At 36.8% G+C, this 27,107-nt stretch overlaps 1 protein-coding gene across 1 annotated transcript in view; it reads right to left on the bottom strand.

Moving 5' to 3' along the window:
• The window catches only part of Mosmo (modulator of smoothened), a 59,043-nt gene that overhangs the window by 4,220 nt on the left and 27,716 nt on the right, over positions 1 to 27,107 (bottom strand). Inside the window, exon 2 of the mRNA XM_078024245.1 lies at positions 1,006 to 1,218. Within this exon, the coding sequence (XP_077880371.1) occupies positions 1,006 to 1,218 (213 nt within the window). The remainder of the gene's footprint in view (positions 1 to 1,005; positions 1,219 to 27,107) is intronic.

Here is a 27,107-nt window from a genome sequence, read left to right on the forward strand (position 1 = left end):
GAGAATTCTCTGTAGCTGGGGGTGCTGTCCTGTAGGTTTGTAGTTTAGCAGCATCCTGGTCTCTACACACTAGATGCCAGCAGCACCCCCTAGTTGTGACTATCAAAAGTATTTTTAGGCATTGCCAAATGTCTCCTGGAGTGCAAACTTGCTTTAGAGGGAAAGAAATAAGAAAGCAAAATTATAGAAGTAACTTTTCTTTGTGCATTTATGTTTTCAACTTGGGATAAGCTTCTGATATGTTTTGAAATAAAACCAATTTTTCTTTTTTTTTAAAGAGAGAGTGAGAGAGGAGAGGGGGGAGAAAGAGAGAGAGAGAGAATTCTTAATATTTATTTTTTTTAGTTCTCGGCAGACACAACATCTTTGTTGGTATGTGGTGCTGAGGATCGAACCTGGGCCGCACGCATGCCAGGCGAGCGCGCTACCGCTTGAGCCACATCCCCAGCCCCAAAACCAATTTTTCAAAGTACAAGAGAATGTATAATATATAATTTTATCACACCAATGGGCATAGCTTAATAGAGTAAGAAATGTTGGTAAACAATCATTAAATAACCAAATGTGCTGATTTTCCAATGGTTATACAATACACAGCAGAAATTCAATGATATTAAATAGCAAATAACCACTTTTATCTAGTCTATGTTTTTATAGTTCTTCTAGATTTATCTTTATTTTGATAGAAGATACCAAAACCATCAAGAAGAGGAAAAGATTCAAGCTTTGGTAGCTCTGAGTCACGGACCTGGAATACTTATGTCACATGTAAACAAAAATAAGATTCATCAAACTTGCATTGCATACAAGGCAATTAAAGTTGTGGATGTCCTAGTCTTGTTGTAAGAGTTTTAAAGAACTGATAGGACTGTGGAGAATCTGTCTCAAGGCCATATGCAAGTGTTGCTCTCTGATGATTACTGAGTCCTTATTATTGATTCTTCATTATCTTCATAAAAATATTACTGTGCGCACCTTCTAGACAACTTAGCACAGGCTACTTACTTCCAGTGAATGCTATCCATCGAGCATATTTTGTAGCTTCTCTTCGCCAGTGGGAAGCCACCAGCAAACCACATGTGACAGTCAATGAAATGATTCCCATGATGATAAAAAACAGTGTGGTGACCCACTCTGGGGGTAGCCGAGGAGGGATGCACGTCCGGTCTCGTCCATGGATTGTTTGACACTGTCGCACTAGCCCCACAGTGAGTGCTCCTGGGAAGACGCAAAAGGTGGGGATACGTTAGTGGGTGTGGTAAGCAGGGGATATTCCCTTCTCTCACCCTTTGGTCCTTTGGGTGAATTAACTACAGAAACATATATCTCTACATACAGACATATAACTCTGAATATGTCACCCAAGTACTTAATTCCCTAGTCATTCATAATGTAGAAATGCCTGGCTTGACATACAAACAAACAAACAAACAAACAAAAAACCCCAAATTGAAAAACTTTGCTGAAGTTTTTGTAGCTTGTTCTGTCATTCATTCAACAATTTTCTGAGTACATGTATAAGGCACTGCCCTAGGCTCTCAGGAAACAAGAGTGATCGATATAGATGAGGTCCCTCTCCTATGGAGCTTGCATACTAGCAAAAAGAACTGGAATTTTTCTATCCCCAGTTTCAAGACTCATTGCATATTACTTTATTTTGGTTGAGGAAAAAATACTAATATGTTTAATCATAATATATAAATAAAATTAAATAATGGATTAAATATTCAAAGTGATAATATATATCAAAGTTAAAGGATCCAGCTCATCAATTTTTAAACAATGTATACATATTCATATTGTCAAACTACTACTGGCATGCTTAACAGAAAAGAACAAAGAGGGTTAGGGATGTAGCTCAGTGGTAGAGTGCTTGCCTATCATGCACAAGGATCTAGGTTTGATCCCAGTACTAAAAAGAAAAAGGAGAAGAAGAAAAGAATAAAGACTCATTATGAAGGTAATTTTTAAAGTGTCCTCCTCCTTATTTAAATAACATGAAAATGGGGGCTAGGGTTATAGCTCAATTGTAGAGTACTTGCCTAGCATGCACAAGGCCCTGGGTTCAATTCCTAGCACTACCTAGACAGACAGACAGACAGATAGATAAAATGAAAGTAAGTTTTGTAAGATATCAAGTACTCTTTTTCCATCTCATGTCAAACCCAGGAACCCTATCAAATCTGGGGTGAATTAACTACAGAAATCCAGGAAGGTGCAAGAGTAACCTTTACTCCTTTTCCTCACAAGAATAATGATTAAAATGTTACCTCTGAATAAAAACTGCTGTTTCCCCCTTTGAAGAACAACTGCAAATGGTAAAATAGTTACCAAAAAATCAAGGGCAGAAATTTCTAGAGCCAGTAGAAAACACAATAGATTTCTGCATGGGGTGGGGCAGGCAAGGATTCTTTTTTGGTCACATTGTTTTCTCAAAATGAACACAATGACCTCAACATCATTACACTTGTCTTCTAGAAGGGAAGTCAGTAACACTCCTGGAAGCTTCCAGGAGAAGCAGAGGGGGCTGGAGCTATGTGTAGATGCATGGGTGGTAGGTGGGGCTGTTGGTGGAAGGTGCTTTGGGCAACTTAAGTGTCGAGAGCCACAGCCGAAAGGGGCCCCAGCAAACTTCCAGCTGCCAGCTGATGACTGGCTTACAGCGGCCCTAGCAAACTTCTAGCTGCCAACTGATTGGCTCCTCTGCAGTGATGCTCATTGGGGGACTTTTTTTTGGCTCTGCGCACAGACCCAGCCAATCAGCCTCAAGAGCAGGAGGAGTGGGGGAAGTGGAGAGGCTTGTGGGAAGCCGGTGGTGGCAGTTGGGCTCTGAAGGTTTTTCCTGAGGAGCTGTGTGGTTTGGTGTGTGTGTTCTAAAAATAAAGTTCGTTTCTTTTGACAAGTGGCTCCTGAATTGTTGTGCAACTGATACATTTTTAGAAATAAAGCAATGTGTCGAAAGAAAATGAAGCAGTTCTGCTCTTAAAATTGAAGGCCTCCCCCCATTTAATGCTAACTTTATCTGACTATAACTTGAGTGGAAGCAGATAATCAATTTGTACTTTCCTTCCAAATCATCTAATAATTAGGCCCACCTAATGATCCCTGCACTGGTGCAAACAACACTGTAATTATCACAGGCAGGATGGAGACAGTCAAGGGACAAAAAAGCAAACCTTCACAATAATGCCATCTACAATGCCCCAGATACTTGGAGCTGAGTGATGTCATAGGCCCAAAAGAAGCTTGTCGAGTGAAAATATTTTGATATTATTGCTACCTTTTGAAGTCTCCTGGTAATTGTTTGAAACCAGAAGAAGGGATGGGGCAGGAATAAGTAGGCACTAGGAGTGTTGCACGACTGTCTGTAAACTGAAGCACTAAAAAGTTTCCAAGCAAAGATTACTTGGGGAAAAGAAATGTCTTTACTATAATAAAACATTTTATTGTAATTTTAGAAGGAAGAAATTTGCAGCAGTGCCTCAGAACTCCTAATAAGAAACTATTCCTGGAAAAAAAAAGACTTCTAACAAATTATTCTCTTGTACTCATTGTTCCATTTTAAAAAGCTGTAATTGCTATAAGAAAAAACTAAAGGCAATGAAAGATCCTCTGACAAAGTACAGTATTGTGGAGTACTATTATAGAAGCAACTTTGTTCACAATTTAACATATATTAGTAACTCTACATATCTACTGAAATTATTAGGTTTACTTTTTTTTTTTTTTTTGGTTCTTTATCACTGGGCCGTACCCTCAGTCCTTTTTGTTTGAGGAAGGTTTCACTAAGCTGCTGAGGCTGGCCTTGAACTTAAAATCCTCCTGCCTCAGTTTCGAAAGTGGTTGAGATAACAAGCATGTGCAACTGCACCTGGCTAGATTCACAAGAGAATTATTTGTGGTCTGTAAATATTAAAAGCTGTAGGTCCAGTAAATCATAACTAAAATATCTCTTCTTAAAAATATTTCTTAGTATCCTACGTTGCCTCTCTTATTCCGGCTATGGACAAAAGTAAGCAGGATTAAGGATGAAATTGAACTTAACCTTGTATGTCTGCTGACCACTGAGCTTCCTAAGAACTGCTTTTACTCTCCTGCCTTGCATGGCACACCAAATGAATATAAACAGAACAAGTAAGAAAATGAAAGTTACTGCTATACTTTCTACAGACTAACTGGAAATATCCTGAGAGATGTTTAGCTTTTAAAAAAAGCTGACTATGCTCCTATATTTATAAAATTCCTTATCACAACAAATGAAGACTAGAATTCAGCAGCTCTGTTCTGAAGAAAGGAAAATTAATTCTAATTGACAATCAGCAGGTATACTGTGTATATGAAAATCAATACAGAAATATTTTATTGTGAGCTGGTGGTGTAGCTCAGTGGTAGAGCATGTGCTTAGCATGCTTTAGTCTTTGGGTTCAGTCCCTAGCACCAAACGCAGATAGTATTTCTGAGTGTCTCTCTTATGCTTGGCACTATTGTAGTAATCAGAGATTCCAGAACTAATATGCTGTCACATTCTTGGTGAAAACAGACGTCTCTTAAATATATTACAAACAGAGTAAACAGTGGTCTGTCAACAGTATTGTTAAAACTCATTTTCTAGAGTGAGAGTCTAAGTCACTAAAACTTATGCCATAGTCACATATTTTCCCTGGATAATTCATTGGAGGATTCTGTAAGGGTAATTGTGTCACCACCATTACATTTTAAAAATTCAGGTACTGTTAGTAACCAAACTTTCACCATGTCTTTTTTTGGTGGGAAGGAGGGAGCATCAGAGATTTTACCCCCAGGGATGCTTAACCACTAAGCTATATCCTCAGCTCTTTTTTATTTTGAGACAGGATCTTGCAAAATTGCTTACAGCCTTGCTAAGTTGCTGAGGCTGGTTTTGAACTCATGATAGTTTCGAATTTTCATAGTTAAGTGACAGATTTGAATCTACAGGCAGGAGATAGTCAAATCAATTATACTTCCTCCAAATTCTCATGTACATGTCTGTGATACAGACACATTAGTCTGTATCACAGACAATCTATGGGCAGGAGATAGTCAAGTCAATTATACTTTCTCCAAATTCTCAAGTACATGTCTGTGATACACACACATTAGTCTGTATCACAGACATGTACTTGATTTTAAAAGGCTGCTGCTGCTCCTTATATTTTAAATAATTTTTAAAATATTTTGATGGATATTGATGGGCCTTTATTCATTTATTTATATGCAATGCTAAGAATTGAACCCAGTGCCTCACACATGCTAGGCAAGTGCTCTACCACTGAACTACAACTCCAATCCCTGCTGCTTATTTTTTGAAGGTGCTGGGGATGGAACCCAGAACCTCCCACTAAGCATGTGCTCTACCACTGAGCTACACACCCCTATCCCCAAAGGAACCTTTGTTTTATCCCAAATAGGATATGAGCTTTTCAGAGGAGGTTACTTCACCTTCTACTTCACTGGAACCTCAAAATGGCAGGCGGAAGTGGGTATGAGACTGGCTTTAAAAAGTATTTGGTGGCTTTGCACTGATTAGGTTACTCAGTGTGGTTTCTTGTAGAATACTTGGTAAGCACAAGCTAACTTTTGTTTTATCCAACAATTTTTTTTTGCCTCTGGAAGGAGCCTGTAATTCCTTTCCTCAAACAACCAATCTATCTTTGCCCAGCAGCCGTTTCCTAGGTAACCAATCCAGCCAAATAAAAGTCTTATAAACAATAGAAAAAAGGAAAACAAACTAGGAATCCACCCCACAACCACACGTGCCTCACAGGATCTCACCTGTGTATCATCACATACAAAAGGGAAAGTCATAATGAGTCATTAAGTGGGGCATTTTAACTAAAGTGGCTTTTGACACTCATCATCTATAGTAGACACTGCTGAAATGACTTAGCACAGCCAGTCTAAGCATGCTTGCAGGCACAGTGAGAATGATTATAAGGCATATTATCAGTGCATGAAAAGCAGTGTCACCGAAAATCTGTAACCTAGGGATTATAAAGCAGAAGCATATGCCTACTAGAACCTGTCAAGGGCAAATCCTGTGAAGGACTTGCCAACCTGGCCACAGAGGGATTCCCCATATAGGGTTGGACCCAAGCAAAAGGGATGAAATTAAAATTTGTGATTGGGTTCAGGGTATAGCTCAGCAACACAGCGTGTGTTCAGCGTTCAGCATGCTCGAAGCCCTAGGTTCATCCCCAGCACCAAAATTTAAAAAGTTAAAAAATAATAAAATTACAATTGTGTTTTCTCATGTCTCCTTTAAGTTTTCCCACTACTCAGTGTTCTATTTCTCGCAGGAGCTCCCTGTCCGTTCTATGTTTTGTGATCTGATCTGCCCAATCCCTGCCACTGATGGGGATCTCTGGCTCTATCTTCTCTTGGCAGATATAAAATTCTGTTCCTGGCAAGCTATCTTGTCGCTTACACAGACCAAACAAATGCTTTACTACAAATGTCTTAATGATTGATAAACGCTTACCATCCTGCCCCTCCCAAGAGCTATGGTATTTAAGCAAGGGACGGTACTCCAATTTAACAGAAATTATAAAGTTTCATGTTGTAGTGACAGTTTGGCTGAAGAATCAGCAGAATTGGGGACAGGAGAGGATAGGAGACTTTGAGTGACTAGATGCAGAAGCACAGAAAATAATAGCCTAAAGGTAACTTTAAAACTTTACATAATCGTTTCCTCCAGAAACAGCTTGCAGTGATAGATTTTTATCTGCTATGATTTTGCATTCTATCTTAGGACAAAAGTATTTATAAATAACGAACTGGTTCAAAGAATAGACAGGCGAAACAAAAGAACTTTATAATGAACCACACACAGTGTCTGACAACCTGGGTAATATAAGAGGCTGAGACCAAGTACTAGTGTCTGCTATAGCAACCATGTTGTCTTCTTGTTATTTCCACTTGTTACAATCTCTCCTAGCACTTCTAGTCACAGAACCCTATGCTTTATCCCCATCGATTCTTTCTTATTGTCCAGCCTAGACTCCTAGAGATTATAAAATGTCTCCCTTTTCTTGCACATACCTCCAGGCTGTTGAATGCTAATGGAGACAAACATATATCAGAATAGAGGGATGCCACCTCAAATTCCTAAATTTTAATCTCAGGGCTATAACCACTGCCCAGTAGCTAATTAGGTTTCCCTAATTCAGTAGTCTCCCCTCCTGTGCTGGGGCTGTTCCAAGTCTCCTGCACTCTCTCCTGATCTCCAATATCAGAACCTCTCTCACATTCAGTAGGTACCAGTGTCTACTACTCAGAAAAAAAGAGGACATCAGACGGCAATTCCTTAGCTGTCCAGTATCAAACTTGTGAATTTACCTGCCTTTCATCCTATTGATTCTTCCTTGTGTTTTGGATCCCAACTTTTCTAACTTTGAGATCTTGCCCAATTTACTGGTTTCTTTTGCTTATGAATCCACTTCAGGATCTCAAAAACATTTGAATATACTTATGTCTCTCCATCATAACCCAAAACTATCCCACTATGCCAGGTCATCCTCCAGCAGCATCTTGCAGTCTGTCTTGCTCTTCCTAGCCTCCCTTGCCCACAGCCTGGTCAAGATCTCCTGCCCCACTCCCCTCTGTATAGAGGCTATTTTGCTCTTCATCTCGCTACAGCTTGGCTTTTGCCCAACCACCTCCCTGTAACGGCCCTTGCTCCACACTGCCAGCTCACAGATACTTCCAAGGCCTTGTTTTCTTCAACACATTTTCTTTGACTTTGGTAACCCTTTTCACATTCTATGGGTTTTCCTTCAGCTTCTTTAGTTTCTCCTCTCTTTTATCCCCAGCCCTCCTTCATTCATTAATATGTGGTGTTTTACAGGGACCTCTCTTGGTCCTGGATCTTCTATTCACACTCTCCCCTGTAAATCCAAACGCTTTAAAATGGCCTTCAAAAGTCTGGATGATATTAATTTTGCTCTCACTAGCCTCTCCTTTAATTACTTTTCACATTTAATGCTCAAATTCTTATTTTTTAATCCATATCTATCCAGCAATCTATCTACTCCTCCACTCTCCCAACAGTCTTTGTATACTCTTTCCCTCTTCCTAAGATACTCCCAAATTCTCGGCTACTGACTCAAAATTCTAGTTGCAGCTTAGAAGTCACTTCTGAGATGTCTGCCTTGACAAGCATTTACCCGGTCATTCTCAGTTGAGTGTTTGTCCTCTGTGCTTCCACAATTCCTATTAAAGTACTACAGCTGTCTCTTTATCAAACCTGAGGAGGTGCTGGGAACCAGGTAACCTGGGATCCCCTGAACTTACAGCAGTGTCTGAACTGGAGGACAGAGCTTTCAACTTCAGAGGTCTGCATTAACTCCAAGTGCGTAGTGTGGGAATTAAACTGCACTGCAGTGCACTCACAATTGGGAGTCGAAACAGAATGCATCTCTTTACCCAAAAACTTGCACATGAGGTCTGAGGATGCAGTTCAGTGGTAGAGTGCTTGACTAGCACAAGTAAGGCCCTGGGTTCAATCCCTAGTACTGAAAAAAAAACCAAACAAGCAAAACAACAAAAACAAACCAAAAAACCCCACATGAATGTTTGATTCATAATAGCGCCAAAGTGAAAACAATCCCCAAATATCCATCAGTTGATAAAATGTTAAACAAAATGTGATGTATTCATATAATGGAGTACTTCTCAGCAATTCAAAAAGTGAAGTGCATAGATATATGCTGCAGATATATAATTATATATATTTAACAACATAGATAAACCTTGGAAGCATGATACTATGTGAAAGAAGCCAGACATAAAAGGCTACATATAGTATGATTCCATTTAGATTAAATGCTCAGAGTAGGCAAATCCTAAAAGACAGAAAGTAAATTAATATTTGGCAAGAGACAGGGAAGTAGGAATTGGAAATATAGGGCTTCTATTTCGTGAGATAATACAAATATTTCAGAATTAGATATTGGTGATTGTTGTATAATATTATGAATCTGCTAAAAACCATTGAATTGTACACTTTAAAATGGTGAAATTTATCTCAAAAGAAACCAAAAAAACTAGTATAGATTACTATCAAGTTCAATAGTATATCAAAAACTCTGTTCCAATGTAGCTCCATTTCCTCACTTGCCTTTGTACTATTATCAAATTATATCTATATACATTATAAACTTATCAACACCGAATAATTGTCTAATTTAAGAGTTACAAACAAAAATACATTTCAACTTTTATATTTACCTAGGTAATCGCCTTTACTAGTACTCTTTATTTCCTTCTATGGAATAAAAATGCTACTTCCTTCCAATTCAAAATAGACACCTTTTAGTATTTCTTACAGGACAGGTATGCCTGTAACAGATTTTTCTTTTCTGTTTCTTGTGGAATGTCTTAATTTCTCCTTTAATTTTGAAGGATAGTTTTGCTAGGTATAGAATTCTTGGTTGCTAGTTTTTCTTGCAACACCTGAATTTGCCATTCCACTGCCCAATGGGGTCAGTTTTTTTGTTTTAAATATTTTTTAGTTATACATGGACACAATATCTTTATTTTGTGTATTCATTTTTATGTGGTGCTGAGAGATAGAATCCAGTGCCTCACATGTGCAAGGCAAGCGCTCTGCCGCTGAGCCACAACCCCAGCACCCAGGGTCACAATTTTAGATGAGTCAATTATTAATAGTATTAAGGATCATCTGTACATGAGAATTTACTGTTTTTTTCTGCTATTTTCAACATTCTTTCAATTGTTTGATTATTATGTCTAGATGTGAAGTATTTAAATCTTATCCTACTTGGAGCTAAAAATTATTCAATGTGTAATTAAAACTTTTTAATAAAAATTTGAGGGTTTTTTTTTGTGTGTGTGTGGGGATACTATTTCTTCAAAGTCTCTTTTCTTTCCCTCTCTCTTCTCTGAAAATGGAGATGTATAGTGAGTTGCCAGACAAATCAAAATCTTGGCATAGCTCTTGTCTGCCTTTGTGTAATTTTCATTATGTGTATTTGGTATACCTGATAATGTCCCATGTGTCTTACACCCTGTTCATTTTACATTATTTTTTTTCCTGTTCCTCTGGTTGGATAATCAACTAATGTGTCTTTCAGTTTGCTGATCTATTCTTCTGCCAAATTTCATTTCAGCTATTAAATTTGAGCTCCAGAATTTATTACTTTAATATTTTTTTAGTTGTAGATGGACTTTATTTATTTATTTATTACGTGGTGCTAAGGATCAAACCCAATGCCTCACCCGTGCCAGGCAAGTGCTCTACCACTGAGCCACAATCACAGCCCTCTGTTTTATTTTTTAAAATAAAATTTCTTTATTAGTCTATGTGTGCTAAGAAAGTACTTTTACTCTTTCGACATGGTTTCCTTTATTTTTGTAACATATTTATAATACTGATTTCAATCTTCATCAGGTAAGTTCATGTCTGGGCTTCCCCAGGAACATTTCTACTGACTGCTTTTATTTTTCCTGTGTATAGGCCATATTTCCCTGTTATTTGAGTGTATTGTAATTTTAAGCTGAAGTTGAAAGTGAAGTTATATATTATATTGTGTATTTTTCAAAGACTTCTATGGGTCTTTTATTGTTTTTCCCCCCAGCATTGTTTTACTCCCAACTGGTAACAATGCCTTAGGTATATCTGCAATGTTAAACAATGGGCTGCTAATTTTTTTTTTTTATTTTAACAAATGCCCCAAGGGATAAGAAAGAGGAAGCTCTGCATTTGATCAAATAAACTCTGAAAATGGAGATGTATAGTGAGTTGCCAGACAAATCACAATGGTACTTATTCTCTGGGGATGAATCTTGAAACAGTACCAAACCCTACGCTCTCTCAATTGTCGCTAGGCTGCTGTTTTATAGCTACTAAAGTTATAAGGCTACAGATTTTCAGGAAGATGGTGGGTAGGATGAGCACAATTTAAAATGTCACAAACCATTTTAAATTGTTCTTACTGAAACTCAGGTGATTTTCTTGAACAAATGCTTTTTTGAGTTGTTGCTAGTCTTTAATTTCCAGAGCCCTAAAAAAGTTGATTTGACAATTTTTGCTACCAATTTTGCTACTTTTATGGAGGAACATATTTTGCCCTTGCTCCACCACCGAGGAAGTTAAACTCAACAGGTCACAACTTTAATCTCAGATCTGCCACTACCTTGGGCAAGTTTCATTATCTTTTTCCAAGCCTGCTTCAACAGAAAAATACAACCTTTCATTTAGGTTTGTGAGAATTAAATGGGATAATGTGATAATACCTGTAAAGCAAATGGAACACTGAGTAATAAACACTGAGTAATTACTATATGATTTTGGAAAAGGGAATAAATTCTTGTTTTGATTATAAAAATGTCTGTGTACACGAAGCAGTAGGACATAGCTTAATTTAACACAGTTTATTCATGAAATTCAGTTCAAAATAAAAAAGGGTGGTATTTGATGGTTGCTAATGCTGGTAGTTATAAAACTTATTCAGGTCATTACTCCTCTGCCCATTTGCTTCGATGTATCAAACAGGTTGAAGATGACTCACAAGGCAAATTTGGACTTGCTGAAATAAAAGCTCTGAGGACGAATTTTATAGGAATAGCAATGCTAGAACCTTGGGATTAAGAATGATTTGCTGTGACATGGGTTGGAAGATGGAGTCTCCCACAGACAGGACAGATTTGGAAGCATCTTTGCTAAGTTTTGAAAAACTTGACCGTGCCTCACCAGATCTTTGACCAGAACAATTATCAGGTGTTGCTGAATTTGCAGCTTCCTTCAAAAGTCCTATTACTAGCTCTCCACCCAAATGGATGGCTGAAATAGAACGGGATGACAATGACATGTTGAAAGAATTGGGAAGTCTCACTATAGCTAATTTGATGGAGAAGGTACGAGGCCTACAGAACCTGGCCTATCAACTGGGGCTGGATGAGTGCCATTTCAAATGAGATCTTGTCATCATATATTGTGGGTTCTACGTCTGAGGCTTTGAGGATTTACCATGGAAAAGAAAATGTACAACTTCTTGGTCTCAGTAATCAAGGACTTCGTGCATCATTTGCCAGATGGTACTGCAGATGTTCTCAGCTCTTTGTTCTTCAGAGATATCTTGATGATCAAGTTTTTAATGATTTGTCCTTATGACATTCTCTTTATAATTGGAGCTTGTTTTACAGTGATGGAGGAAATCTGGTTAAGACAAGAAGTGTTTGCTCTTCCCACCATTACCAGTGTCGTAAGTTATCTCCAGAGGGAAGAAGTGGACTTACTTGTAACTTATTATCACAGTGCACAAATGGCCCTTAAAGCCAGATTGCCCAGAATTTCAGAATTTTCTAGGCCTTCTCATCAAAGTTATATAGATGTTTCATCCAGATGGTTAGTTTTCCTACCAGGTTTCTCTACCCTCTGCTTCCAGCCATTTCACTAGGCCTTGGGGCTCCTTCCAACCTTATCAACAACATAGTGTTGCTGGGGCCTGAGGAGTTCCATTTAAAGCCTCTGTATTCCTAGTGGTTGGATCTCAGCTATTGTAAGTTACATGTTTTAAGCCTTATTTAACATGAATGGCTTAATGCAAGTAAAATATGTTTCTTGTTTTTATCAATAAATTTCAGCATAGATTGTATGTTTTCATTTAATTATAAGAAAAAATTTGTTCTATAAATTCTCAGGTTAAATAAAATCTCAAATTATCCTTAAAATTTTTAAGTAAAATAAAGAATATCATTAACTTTATCCCTTTAAGAGAAGACTCTCCTAGTAACTTCTTTGCCTAAAGCTTTCTAGTGATCTTGGCATAGCTTTCATTAAATAAAATATCTCTTGTCTGCCTTTGTGTATACATAACACAGCATCATTAGAATTATCGGCACCATAATCTTCCTATTTAATTGATTCAAGTTTCTATATGTGTTTGTAATGCTCAAGAATTTGTCTTATTTAGGCAGACTTCATAGCATGGTTCCTTTTTTCCCCCCACATTTTTTATTGGGGCATTATTGTTATACATAATGATGGGATTTACTGATATATATAACAATATATTACAATATAACAATATGTTACAATATAATATGTTACAATATAACAATATAATTTGGCCAATATCACTCCTCAGCATTCCCCCACCTCCCCGCCCTCTTTACCCCTCCCAACCTCTAGTACCTTTCCTCTGCTGATTTCCCTTTGATTTTCAAGAGATCTCTTACTCCCACCTTTCTTTGCTTTTTTTCCTCTCTAGCTTCCACATATGAGAGAAAATATATATGACTCCTAACCTTCTGAGTTTGGTTTGTTTCACTTACCATGAAAGACATAATTTCCTTTTTCTTTGACTGAATAAAATTCCTTTGTGTAAAAAAAAAGAGAACGATTTGCTAATGTAATAAAATCACATGTTTTATTTAGATAGCAAATAAAAACATTGATCATTAATCTTTAAGTTAGATTTTCTTTTTCCTTACAGTTTCCTAGATGTTTCCTCTTTTACAAAAGATAACTCTTACCAGTAATTTTTGAGGACTGCAGTTCAGAGGTCACAGAATAGTCATGCCTAACATTCCTGCCCCCTTCCCCGTTTATAATTCATTATATCAGCCTTCAGTTTCTAAACTGGCCTTGGATCTGAACCTGTGGTCACTAGAGGAGTTCAAGGAGTTGTTCAAAGGAGTTCCTGGAGAGGGAAACCTCAACTCAGGATGAATGAGGTTCTTAACAAATGTTAACAGGAATGAATTTAAGCGCGAGTCAGTAAAAAGCAGAGACAATTTATGTAGGAAAACCATCTCAAGAGTGAGGTGCACTTTTACCTGTGTGTCATCTTCAGTCTGTTTGATACAACAAAGCAGTTGGACAGGGGAGTAATGTCCTGATATATTGTGTGACTAGCAGCCTTAGCAGCCGTCAAATGTCACCCTTTTTATTTTAAACTGTGAGCTTCATGAATGGACTACTGTGTTAAATTAGGATATCCCCTACTGCTCTGTGTACACACACACACACACACACACACACACACACACACTCTTTTTAAAAAATCTTTATTTTTTTTAGTTATACATGGCAGTAGAATGCATTTTGACATATAATACATACATGGAATGTACATACATCAATCATATTGTCTATTCTATTCTGCTGTCCTTCCTATCCTCCCTACTCCTCCCTTCCTCTCCCATCCTTTCTCTCTATCCAATCTAATGTGTCACACTTTTTTTTTCTCATTACAACATCATATATGTACTCTATATAACAATGAGGTTCTCCACACACACTCTTTTAAAAACCAAAACAAGAATTTATCTAATTCCTTTTCCAAAAAAAAAAGGTAATAATTATTCAGTGCTCATAGTTTGGGTTCTTCTTTTAAAGGAAACTCAATCTGGGGCAGCTGTGGGAATGATATCACTCTGGTGATCACTAAATAATTTAAGGTGGTCTGACAATTCTCAGGATCCTTAGGTTGACATCATCTCCATTATCTGATCAATAGATTACACTGGGAAAGTACCCAATATTACAGGATTTGTATCTCTCTTTGCTCAATCTGTTCTCAAAACAGATGTATTCATGGGCTATAGCAGTGGACATGGCAATTTTCCCAAGTGGGTGAACTTTCAGTATCTTTTAAGATTGAGAGTGAAGATATTTCCTAGAAATTCTAGAATGACAGACCTGGGGGATAGAGCTGCCTTGGGAGTGACAGGCCTAGAAGGAACTGGCTTTAGGTGGGTGAGGAACTTTAGCACAAGGGTTTTAAAGTTAGTCTTCTTGTCCTTTCTTGTGTCTGCTTTCTATTTCTTTCATCCTAGCTCACTATGAAGACAGTAAACACTAGCAGTGAATCCCTATTTGAAAATTTTCTTTACTGACAAGTACAACATAGTATGATAGTTTTCACTATGACTCTGCCAATCATTTGGAAGCTCTTAACATATAATGCAGGAAGAACTAATAAAAGAGAAATTTAAACTGTCCCATACAATGTGCGGAAACCATTCAAAAGGGTATTTGTCATACTGCTGTGAGTAGCCTATTCTGGTTGAGTAGGATTGAAGGTGCATTGGGGAATGGAGTTGAGAACTCTCATGTTTTTCATTTTTATTTGACTGTAGATAATTAATACAATTTTGCCTGAAAATTTAAAAGCTTTTTTTAAAAATTTTTTTTAATGTACTGGGAATTAAACTCAGGGGCACTTGACCATTGAGCCACATCCCCAGCCCTGATTTGTATTTTATTTAGATACAGGGTCTCACTGAGTTGCTTAGCGTCTCACTTATGCTGAGGCTGGCTTTGAATTCATGATCCTCTTGTCTCAGCTTCCAGAGACGCTGGAATTAAAGATGTGTGCCACTGTGCCTGGCAAGCATTTGTTTTATATTTTAAATTTCTAAAATGTTTCAAGAGTATTTATTACACATTAAAGGTTATTTACATTTATGTTACACACTGTGAAATTTTCCAGTCATACATGAATTTAAGCATATACTAATCTGAATCTAAATTGAATTAAGAGTATGCCAAAGAAATAAGACTAAAAGTCTAGAGAGCTAAAATGGAATTAAAATTACAATATCTATAGGGTATCATGAGACACCCCTGGGGAGAAATTCAGTAGAGTACACTGGGGACTTATTGTTTTTTCTCTTATGAATCTGGCAGAAGAAACAAATTTATTTCACCTAAACAAATAACCTCCATGTTTCATTTGTAGGACTAAACTGGCTTAAGACAAGTGATACAGAAAAACGGAATAAAAGTCAAACGAATTTTGTAGGTCAAGTAGTTTGTGAGGGCAGGAAACTAGTGCAGAATTATCTGTAAAAGCACTTTAACAAAAAAGCTGAATAATAATGACCCTAATTGGGTCATACAAAAGGTTCACCTAAACACAATGACAAGAAAGAAGCAAGTCCTGCAGCAGATGAGAACTGCTCCTATTCCAGAGGCGCTCCTGGCCCAAAGCAGTCATAACATTAGACAATTTAGAGCTGGAAGAAATTTCAGAGATCATCTGTCCGAGTATCCCCAAATTAGGGTTTAGAGAATACTGAAGCCCAGAGAGATTAACTGATAAATCCAAGAGTACAAAGTAACTAGCAGCACCGGTACTAAAACCCAGACTTTCAATTACTTCAAAATTATCCCTATCACATGACACTAACTTCCTGGAACACCATCCATTCAGTAAGGAGAAAGAATAGTACTCCTAAAAATAGCTCCAGGAACATTCAGATTTACATCAGAGCAGACTTAATTATAACTTTGTAAGCATACCGATAGTGAATCTAAGAGGAACTTCATGGGAGGTCAAAAAAATATACCATGGAGACTGTCTTTGGGTTCCTCTCAAAGAAATGACTCCCCTGGCTTCTGTTTACTCTGAAATGTAGCCTGTAGCCTCCTCCCACACTAGTCACTCTTCCTCATAAATGTTCAAGGAGTATCCCATTCCCAGGTGTGGAAGGATATGGAAAATGACAACTCCTAGGACAGGGAAATGACAACTGTCTGACCTGGAGGAAGAGGGAGGAGGAAGGCAATCATTAGTCCTCTGCCAGTTAATCCTTCCCCAGAAACAGTAGGCCCTAAGCGGGGGGGGGGGGGGGGGGGGGGGGGGGAAGCACACTTTCTTCCCTTCTTGGGTTCATCCCCAGCATCTCCACCAAAAGCAAACATTCATCCCTTCCTAACCACAATGGGTCCTGATGGGAGGAGGCAAATACTGGGCCCTGGACTTTTACCCTTTCCCATTGCCAATGAGTCCTGGAAGGAGAAAAGCAAACAGTGAAGCTCTGGGTAACAGTGGGTCCCAGAGGAAGAAGATAAGCAGTGAACACTGAGTTCAGGTGACAATGAGTTTCAGACTTTTTACAGCCTTTTTTCAGACTGCCCAAACTGATACATTCTGCCTCAGTCTGCAATGATTAATTCACCCTCATTGAAGACTATAAAACTCAAGAGCCCCTCTATAACCAATGACCATTTTTCTACTCAGAAAATGAGCTCCTCCAGTGCCTGATTGACTCCCCTGTGGAATAAAGGAAAGCTTGCTCATCCGTTTGAGGTCTGCTCCTATCCAGGTTATTTGTATTTTCATTATGGTGCTGAAACTGTGTGGATTATTTTTGCTTATACCTTTCCTTAAAGAAACATCCCTCTTTCTCTGTCTCAAAAACAACAGGGGTGGGTGTGGTTGCGCACACCTGTAATTTCAGCTGCTCCAGGGGCTGAGGCAGGAGGATTGTGAGTTCAAAGTCAGCCTCAACAACTTAGAGAGGCCCTAAGTAACTCAGTGAGACTCTGTCTCTAAATAAAAACCAAAAGCGGACAGGAGATGTGGCTCAGTAGTTAACCGCCCCTGGATATACTCCCCTGTACTCCCTATAAAAAGCACTTATAAAAAAGAAAGAACAGTAGGATTCCTGGCACTGATTTTAGTCTCTTGTCCTACCTTCAAGGAACTTTGGTCATTTATAGGCTATACTCAAACATCAAAGAATATTCCTATTTGTCTCATTTATTTAACATAGTCCAGAAAATGTGCATCATCACCTTCTCAGAAGAGAACTGTAGAGTAAATGACAATAATTAACTTTTCTGAGTTTAGCAAAATTCCATTTTATGATTTCTGGGTCTGTCAAAATAATTGTTCTTTTCCAACTAGTTTATACTCCAATATGAAACAACTCAAAGTAAATTTTCTAACAAAAGTATACCCCTTTAATTTATGTAAGTACAGTAATCCTTTAAAACCAAATCAAATTCTAAACTATTTAGTTATATATCTGTTTTCTTGAAAAGTATATTAGTAGTTAGAATTCAAGTTCCAGATTAAGCTTAAAATCCAGGTCCATTTCTCAGTAGAAGTGAAATTTGGGGCAAGATTTTTTGTTTTATTTTTTTAATATTTATTTCTTAGTTGGACAAAATATCTTTATTTTATTTATTTATTTTTATATGGTACTGAGGATCAAACTCAGGGCCTTGCACATGCTAGGTGAGCACTCTACCGCTGAGCCACAACTCCAGCCCCCTGGGGCAAGTTATTTAACCTTTGTGTATCTCAGTTTCCCCAATTATAAATGGGGAAAGAATGATCTCACAATATTGTGCAGATTAAGTCAGAGAATGTGTATGAAGCACTTAGAACAAATGCCTGGCACAGAGTAAGAACCTGATAAATGTTAAGTATTATTAGAGATATACTGCTATTTCAATTAAAATATGTACTTTTACCTTAAGAAAGACAACACAATCTGTGGGATTTTGTCTTCCTATTAAATTTATTATTTTCTCAGAATATCTTTGAGTTCCTTGCTTTCTTGGGTTTAGATGAAAAAATAAAAATAAAAACTTTGTTTAATTTATATAGACCTACTAATTTAAAAATGAGTCATGGGGCAGGGGTTGTGGCTCAGTGATAGAGTGCTTGCCTAGCATGTGCACGTTCAATTCTCAGCACTACTATAAATAAATGAATAAAATAAAGGTCCATCAACATCTAAAAAAAATTTTTAAGTGAGTTATAAATTATCAAAGTTTGGAGACTTGCATATATGAGGAAAGCTAGTTTAACATTGATACATGTGTTTATTCTGTGCCATTAGTATGGTCTCTCAATTACAGAAAAGTATGGATTTAAAACTGGAAGGCTTTGGAGAAAAATGGAAGTTCTGATTATGACAGCTGCTCCTCCAGTTAATCTTGAAGAGGAGTGTGTGTTTTCACTGCAGTTATATTTGGCTTCAGATTGAAAATGTAAGGTGATATCTCTCAATTTTCAACGTTAGAACTTACTACTGAAGCTTTTGCAGAAATATATAAAATCAATCTCTCATTAATTAGCTTACATTTGTGGTAGACATGATTTCTTAAGCAAAAAGATGGTGGTTTAGGAAAATCATATATTAGAGGAGGTCTCTGATGAATTTGAGAAGTCTGGCACCACTCCATGAGATAGGTCTGACTTCTCTCCAAGTCTGCTAGGCACAGCATGCCACACTAAGCTTTCATTCATTCAGCAAATACTCACTCAGACTCCTTTGCATTCTATCCCCTCTTCCCAGCTCCCAAGATGGATCTGCTTTCTTTCAGTACAGTTTTGCATCTTGTAGAATTTTATAAAGTGCAATCACATACTGTTTGCTATTACAAATAAAGTTGCTATAAACATTTGTTTACAGCTCTTTGTGCTGTGCAGCACAATGTGGGAAGTATAGTGAAGAAGAGAATTTCTGTATTTCATAAACTTAAATGTAGAAAACCAAGGTGCACATTCACACAAAGTTAAAAAGCACAGCACAGAACATAACAGGATGTGACCTAATGCCAAGGGAACTGTGCAGCCTCATGGAACTAGGAATCTGGTGATAAGTATTCCATCCACAGGCACATTATTCATGTAATTTTGAGCAAGAAACTTCACTGCATGGCCTATTGCTCCATTTTACAAATGAAGTATTTTTAAAGGGTTCCTAAAAATCCTTCATAATTGTTTAATTTTATTAAGATATAACTTAGATATGATAAAGCCAATCATTTAAAAATGTACAATTCAATGTATTTTGACAATTGTATACCACCATCTCAATCATGATATAGAACATATATCTCACCCTAAAAGTTCCCAGACTCCTTTGCAATCTGCTCCACCAGATTCCCAAGATTGACCTGCCTTCTATCAGTAGAGTTTTGCCTCTTGTAGAATTTTATAAAATAGAATCACAGACACTGTTTGCTAATAAGGCTGTTACAAACATTTATGTACAGGTCTTTGTTTAGTTACATGCTTTCTTTTTCTTGTGTTTTTTTAAGAGAGAGTGAGAGAGTGAGGGGGACAGAGAGAGAATTTTAACATTTATTTATTTTTTCGTAGTTCTCGGCGGACACAACATCTTTGTTGGTATGTGGTGCTGAGGATCGAACCCGGGCCGCACGCGTGCTAGGCGAGTGCGCTACCGCTTGAGCCACAGCCCCAGCCCCTTTTTCTTGTGTTAACAGAAGTAAAAACATTGGTCATATGGTAAGTGTGTGTTTAAATTTATAAAAAACTATTAAAGTGCTTTCTAAAGTGGCTGTTCCATTTTGCCTTCCTGTGAAAATTCCAGCTTCTCCCCATACTCATCAACACTTGAAATTAGCAGTCTTAATAGTTTGTAAAGGTGGGAACATAGAAATCTTATTGTGGTTTTGTGTTTTCTTAATATCTCATAATATAAAATATATGTTCATTTATTTATTTGCTATCTCTATCTAAATCATTTGCCTATAAAAAAATCAAGTTGTCTTATTATTGAATCTAAGAATTCTTCATATATTCTAAATATATGAAGAATATATATATGAAGAATAAGTCCATCATCTGACTTTGTTTTACAAATATTTTCCCTCAGTCTTGCCTTTAAATGTTGTTAATGAGGATTTTAAGGATCAATATTTTAAGAGTCCAACTTACCAACCTTTTTTCCCCCCAGTACTGTGGATTGAACCCAATGGCACTCTACCACTGAGTTACATCCCTAGCCCTCTTTATTTATTTATTTTTTTAATTTTGAGACAGGGTCTCGCTCAATTCTCCAGGCTAATCTTAAACTTGTGATCCTCTGCTTCTGCCTCTGGAGTAGCTGAGATTACAGGTTTGGATGACCATGCACAGTCAATTTAATAATTTCTCATTTTGCTTTCTGTAGCTACTTAGTGGCAAAGGGGCAACCCCCCAACTCTAATACCTAATTGAACTTTTGGCAATAAGAGACATCACAAGACAGAACACCAAAGTAATAAAATAAACATTTATTATTTTTAAAGCCATCTAAGATATGTTCAATGGCTTATGATGATGATGATGATGATGAAGAAGGAGGAGGAGGAGGAGAATTAGAAGACGACGACGACTGCAAAGAAGTATTAACTTTCCTTTATTACATTTGGACATACAGCTAAAAATCATGTCATCTCAACGATTTACAGGACAAAAATACACTCAGAATAGTTCTCAATGCCTTTTCTTCTCATTGCCTAACCTATATGCTTCGAAAATATCAGCTACTGCCTTTGGAAGATCAGTTAGTTACAAAGTTTATTCATTGTTTGAACAAATAATAGCTAACATACAGAGATGACAAATGTATCTGGCAGGAGGGAGAAGTTTACTGTATTGTAACAGAAAGTCTCAGTTAAAAAAGCCAAGTTATTACAAAGTAAGATTCTTATAAAGCTAGCTTGTTAATAAATTTATACAGAACATAGCAACAATTTCTTCAGATTTGTTCCAAAGTTGCCTTTCTCTCAATGAGATTAGCCCCACTGGTTTTCTTTAGCTCCTAAATATACCAGATTCTTTCCCACTTCAAGGCCTGGACCATGCTTCTCCTTTAGCCTGCATCACCATTTCCTGCTCATTCTCTTGCTAACTCCTGCACTTCCTTTCATTCTTAAGGTATTGTTTTCTTTATTTTTTTAGCAATAGTTGGACACAATATCTTTATTTAATTTTTGTTTTTTTAATGCAGTTCTGAGGATCGAACCCACCCTAGCCCCAAGGTATTGTTTTCTTAAGAAAGACTTTCCTAGTATCTACTCCTTATTATAAGTACCCATTAAACTATATTTCTCCTTTCACAGCACTTATGATAATTATATTTCCATGAAAAAAAATGTTTTTATCTCTAGTCTCTCTTATTGTTGACAATAAGTTCAATGTGTGGTTAGCATCTACATTATTTATCTCTGTGTATCTAATGCTTAGCACAGTGCCCATATAATATGTTCTCAATAAACATTAATATAAATATAAACTTTGTGGGCTGGGGATGTGGCTCAAGCGGTAGCACACTCGCCTGGCATGCGCGGGGCGCTGGGTTCGATCCTCAACACCACATAAAAATAAAATATTGTGTCTACCTTAAAAACTAAAAAATAAATATTTAAAAATATATATATATATAAATTTTGTGCCTAATAGTTGAGGACCCACATGCAATGATTGAAACATATCCCCTAAAATGTGCTGAAAACTTGAATCCTGATTCCAATCATAATGGGAGATAGGGTCTAATGAGAGATGTCTAGGTCATGAGAGCTTCACCCTCACAAACAAATTAATGCCACCATCAAAAGAACTTATGGGAACTCTTCTAACATCGAGGAACTTTGGAGGATGCAGAGGATCCAGGTACAATCTTGGAAGAAGAGACTGGTCCCTCACCAGACACCTAACCTAAAATGCCTTGATACGTAAAGTTCCTAGTCTCCTGAATTGTGAAAAATAAATTTCTGCCCTGAATTACCTAGTATCAGGCATTCTGTTGTAGCAGCACAAAGGCAGATGAGATACCATATTTTATCACATTTTTCTCTTTCCAAAATAAAAGACAAATTAGGCAGTAGACAATTATCATTTATCTTAAGGAAGAGATTAATTTAAATAGTAACTTCAAGTCAATGACACTATTTATCATTAACTTAAGAAGAAGGGAAAGAGAAAAAAAACAAGCTTTATCTCAATAAGATAATAAAGACAAGTAACACTTCAGTGAGATATCCATATAAAATTAAGAATCCTGTTAATGTTCTCATTTACTTTATGGACTGATGATGTACCTAAAATACAATCAGAAATGCAATTTTAACATGGCCAGCCAACTGGTATCTTGATGTGTCTTGGAGAATATGCTGATTTCCTAATGAACGAGGTTGGTTCTTGGGATAGTAAAATGAAAATACAGAAAAACCAGAAAGATTCTTAATTCCCTGCCGCCCCCACCCCCCCGAAAATAGGTTGTATTTGTGAAAGCAAAAGCTTTAGAAATGGGAATAGATAAGCTAAGAGAAGGCTCCTGGGCAAAGCAAGAAGGTCTAGCAGCCGGTACAAACTTGGTTTTGCTAACTCTATCAAAACAGGATTACTATCTCTAGTTCCCCCAAACAAAATAAAAACAATACTTGCTTTTTTAGCTTTACTGTTCTTTTTGGACCAAGCTGAGGAAAGCAACAGCAAACAGGTTCAAAGTTAAAGGTTAAGGTGACTACAATTTTCAACTTCTCCTCTAAGAAACACCTGCTTACCCACTTTCCATTAAGAGACCTGATGTGGAACAGAATTTTTGTGACTTGAGCTCTAAGGATCACTCTTTTTCAAGAAACTGATTTACATTCATTACATAGTAATGAAGAAAGTTTTATCATCTGTCATAGAAAAGGAGTGATTGTGGAGAAGTGGCAGTACTGTCATGGGACTGCTCTAGTCAGGGTGTAACATGGAACGGAAGTTGTTCCCTCTCAGTATCCTGTCATTTGGAGAAGACTAACATATCAACATTTAACCTAGAGGAAACAGTAACTGTGCTTGCAGTACCCAGCAGAAAATGCTGTTGACTCTTAAGGTGACCAGCAGATGCCATGCTACTAGATGAAATTACATCAATCCCTTACAGTACCCATTAGTACCAAAGTGATGTGGGACATTGCACAGAGATTGACCAGATTTGCCCTCCCTTAAAACCAACCGAGGAGAAAGGAGAAGGACGATAACTTATATTAGTATGAGAATTCATGAGTCAGCTAAATAGGTAATATTTATAATCAATTATACCAGAGACAAAAAACATAAATGAAAAAAAAAAAACCTATCTTTATGAAAGAGAATTGATGGAACACTTAAAAAGAAATGCCTTTGACATGTTTAAATAAATTTGATTAAGTAGTAAAACCCTAAAGAGAAAATGTGGAAAAAATACTTATGATTAGTTTTTGAGAAAAAAAACAAACAAACGTGTTCAATTAGATCCTCTCCCTAAATATTCAAGGCAGGGGGAACAAAGGTTAACTTTTGCTTCCTACTGTAGACAAATATCTTAGTAAGATACACATATATTCTAATGGTACAGTGTTGTCTAATTTCAGGGCTAGTGCTCTTACACTAAGAGTTGAAATACAAAGGGAAATAAGAAAAGACATTTTTTCCTCAAAAAAATGTTTAAAAAATTGAACAGAACTTCAAAGATTCCTCAGTAAGCAATATAAAAAGAAGTAAGGCTAAGGGCTAAGAATATAATCTCTGTGTTATGAATGTTATATTGCATGGTGTTTAAGCTTCAAGGAAAAATTAGTGTGACAGGTAAAGTACCTAGTCAATAAAAATGTACCTTACTTTCATTTCATATATGGTTTGGTAAAACCTGCAAAGTTACCAAGGTTAGAAATGATATTGAAAGTTCTCCAGGAATCTCACAAATGATAAATTACTTACACATATTTTTTAAAGTAAAATTTTAATATGTAGTATATACATTTAGTATAAACATTGAAATGGCATGATAAGTAAATTTCCTTTCAACAACTGATCTCCAGCTATGCAGTCCTCTTCCCTTGAGGCAAAAACTACTATTACCAGCTTCTTGTGTATCTTTATGGAAGAGATGATGGATATGTGTACGTATGCTCATGTAGCCTGTATTTTAAAAAGTGCTCCACATAGTCATGGTAACATTTATTTTTCACATCTTGCTTTCCCAAACATATTTTTAGTTAAATAATTAGTAAATATAAGAAGTATTTATAAAACATACATGAAGTTAAAAAAGTCTTGCCAGGTTAAGAAAAAAAGAGCATTATTACTACTTTTATTATCCCCCATGTGACCTCTCTAAAATCTCTTTCATTTCCCCTAGTCTTATTTATTTATTTATTGGGTGTAAGGGATTGAATTCAGGGGCACTTGATCACTGAGCTACATCCCCAGTCCTATTTTGCATTTTATTTAGAGACAGGGTCTCACTGAGTTGTTTACTATTGCTTCGCTTTTGCTGAGGCTAGTTCTGAACTCTCGATCCTCCTGTCTGAGCCTCCCAAGCTGATGGGATTACAGGTGTATGCCACCATGTCCAGCTATCCTCCAGTCAATATTGATTTTAGATTATTAATTTCCTTGTTTGTAGCTTTACTATATTTCCCCTGAACATGTTTAGTTCTATGTTTCTGACCCGCATACAAATATTATTCTTCCACACTTGCTTTTCTTGCTCAACATGTTTATTTAGATTCATTAAATCATTGTGTGTGACTTGCTGCTATTTTGATTTCTTGACTATAAAATATAGTCGGATCATGCTGACTGACTTACCAAGTTAGGACCAGTGAAAAGCAGCATAAATAATATAATAGTCATCAGCTAGCTAAGTTGTGATTAAGAGGACCGTAAGTAACATAACAGGTTGGCTTGGGGCTTTGCCCCTTACCCTGTAACTTGAGCAAGCTACTGATCCTCTCTTTGCCTTACTTTCTTCATCTGTAAAAGGAGGATCATAAATAGTACCTACTTCACAGGTTGAGCCCACATGCTCCTCTCCACTTTGTTCAAACTGACTATATTTATGTAAACATGGGAAAAACTCAAGAGGCTGGAGTTTTGCCCTAAACCAGGGCACTGCATTTACTTAAGTCAAATTATTCTTGCCAAAAGACAAGAACAATGACTTAATAAATTAGTTACTTATTATCATTAATATTGACATGTTGTACCTATAATGAAACAAAACACTTCTGGCTACCTAATTTGGGGGAACAGGTAATTAAACAATTATGTAAGCCTTCAAAGAGTTTGCATTCTATGTAACTATTTTCTATTCTATTTGTACGTAACTGGCATTTCAGAATGTCTCAACCTACCTAAACTGATCATTTATTTGGGGCAAGTCCCCTTGATTATAAATGCAACTGTCAGTACACATAAACCCCTAGACTTTGATCAGACTCTGTATCTAGGACCTAAAAGAAACAAACTCATCTTACTCTATGGCTGGCAGAAAGAAATGGTTTAGTCTTAAATCAAGACATAATTTCCATGAATAGAAAAGCATAGTATATTTGGTTCTATTTACTTTCTATTTTTTTTGACAAATCTGCAAGCCATTCTTGTGCAGAGATCTTGCTAATTTATATGTTGCTCCAATACATGTGGCCAAAGCAAGTGTTCCACTTAATTTTTAAATTAATTAATTCCAATTTCCAGAAAACATTAGACTTTCCAAGGAAACTTTCTGGAACACCCAGTATAATGGCTGAAACAAAAGAACTGCTCAATGAATATTTATTGACAATACATAGGAAGGTGAGTCAAGAGTGTGTGAACAGTCTGAGAAGAGGTGCAGCCACATGAGCAATGTAAAGACATATATTATATATTAAGGAAAATTATATATATTAAGGAAAATTTTATATATATATATATATGGAAAATTTATATATATTAAGGAAAAATAATCCCTGTATATAAGACATAGTTATATGGCAATGTAAATATATTACTGTGGCTAAAAATGCTGGATACCATCTGAATTTAATAGGAAAGAAACCCAGAAAACTTAAATTCATACTATTTATAACTTTTATTTGTCCTCATAAAGAATGTGCATTTTGGGAGCTGGGGATATTGCTCAGCTAGCAGAATGCTTGCCTCACATGCACAAGGCCCTGGGTTCAATCCCCAGCACCAGCAAAAAAAAAAAAAAAAAAAAAAGGTGCATTTCTAAGTGTCATACTAGCAATCTAAAGGTCTAAGGGGTTTAGAAGAACTGATCACAGAAACAGAGGAAGAACTTTCCTTTTATTAATTCCCAACAATGCATTTATTTAATTATTGATCTAGAATGGGAAATAAATTGTTTCCAATTAGAAATTATTAGTTAATCAATGGTTCTATTGTTATTTTATTTTATGAATGAAACATAATTGGTTAGACTGCATTATACTCTGCATATGATATAAAAAGGAGTTTTGAGGTGTTGAATAAGAGAGATAAAGGTTTGACTTCTTTTTTTTTTTTAAAGAGAGAGAGAGGGAGGAGGGGGGGACAGAGAGAGAGAGAGAATTTTAACATTTAGTTCTCGGCGGACACAACATCTTTGTTGGTATGTGGTGCTGCTGAGGATCGAACCCGGGCCGCACGCATGCTAGGCGAGCGCGCTACCGCTTGAGCCACATCCCCAGCCCAAGGTTTGACTTCTTGCTGTCCAGCTTCTTTACTATATGACTTACATGGGATCTAGGGATGTGAGTCTCAGTTTCCTTATTTGTAAATGGAGAGACTCTAATT

Source organism: Ictidomys tridecemlineatus, chromosome 10 (genome assembly GCF_052094955.1).
Source record: "Ictidomys tridecemlineatus isolate mIctTri1 chromosome 10, mIctTri1.hap1, whole genome shotgun sequence".
In the NCBI taxonomy this organism is placed as follows: Eukaryota; Metazoa; Chordata; class Mammalia; order Rodentia; family Sciuridae; genus Ictidomys; species Ictidomys tridecemlineatus.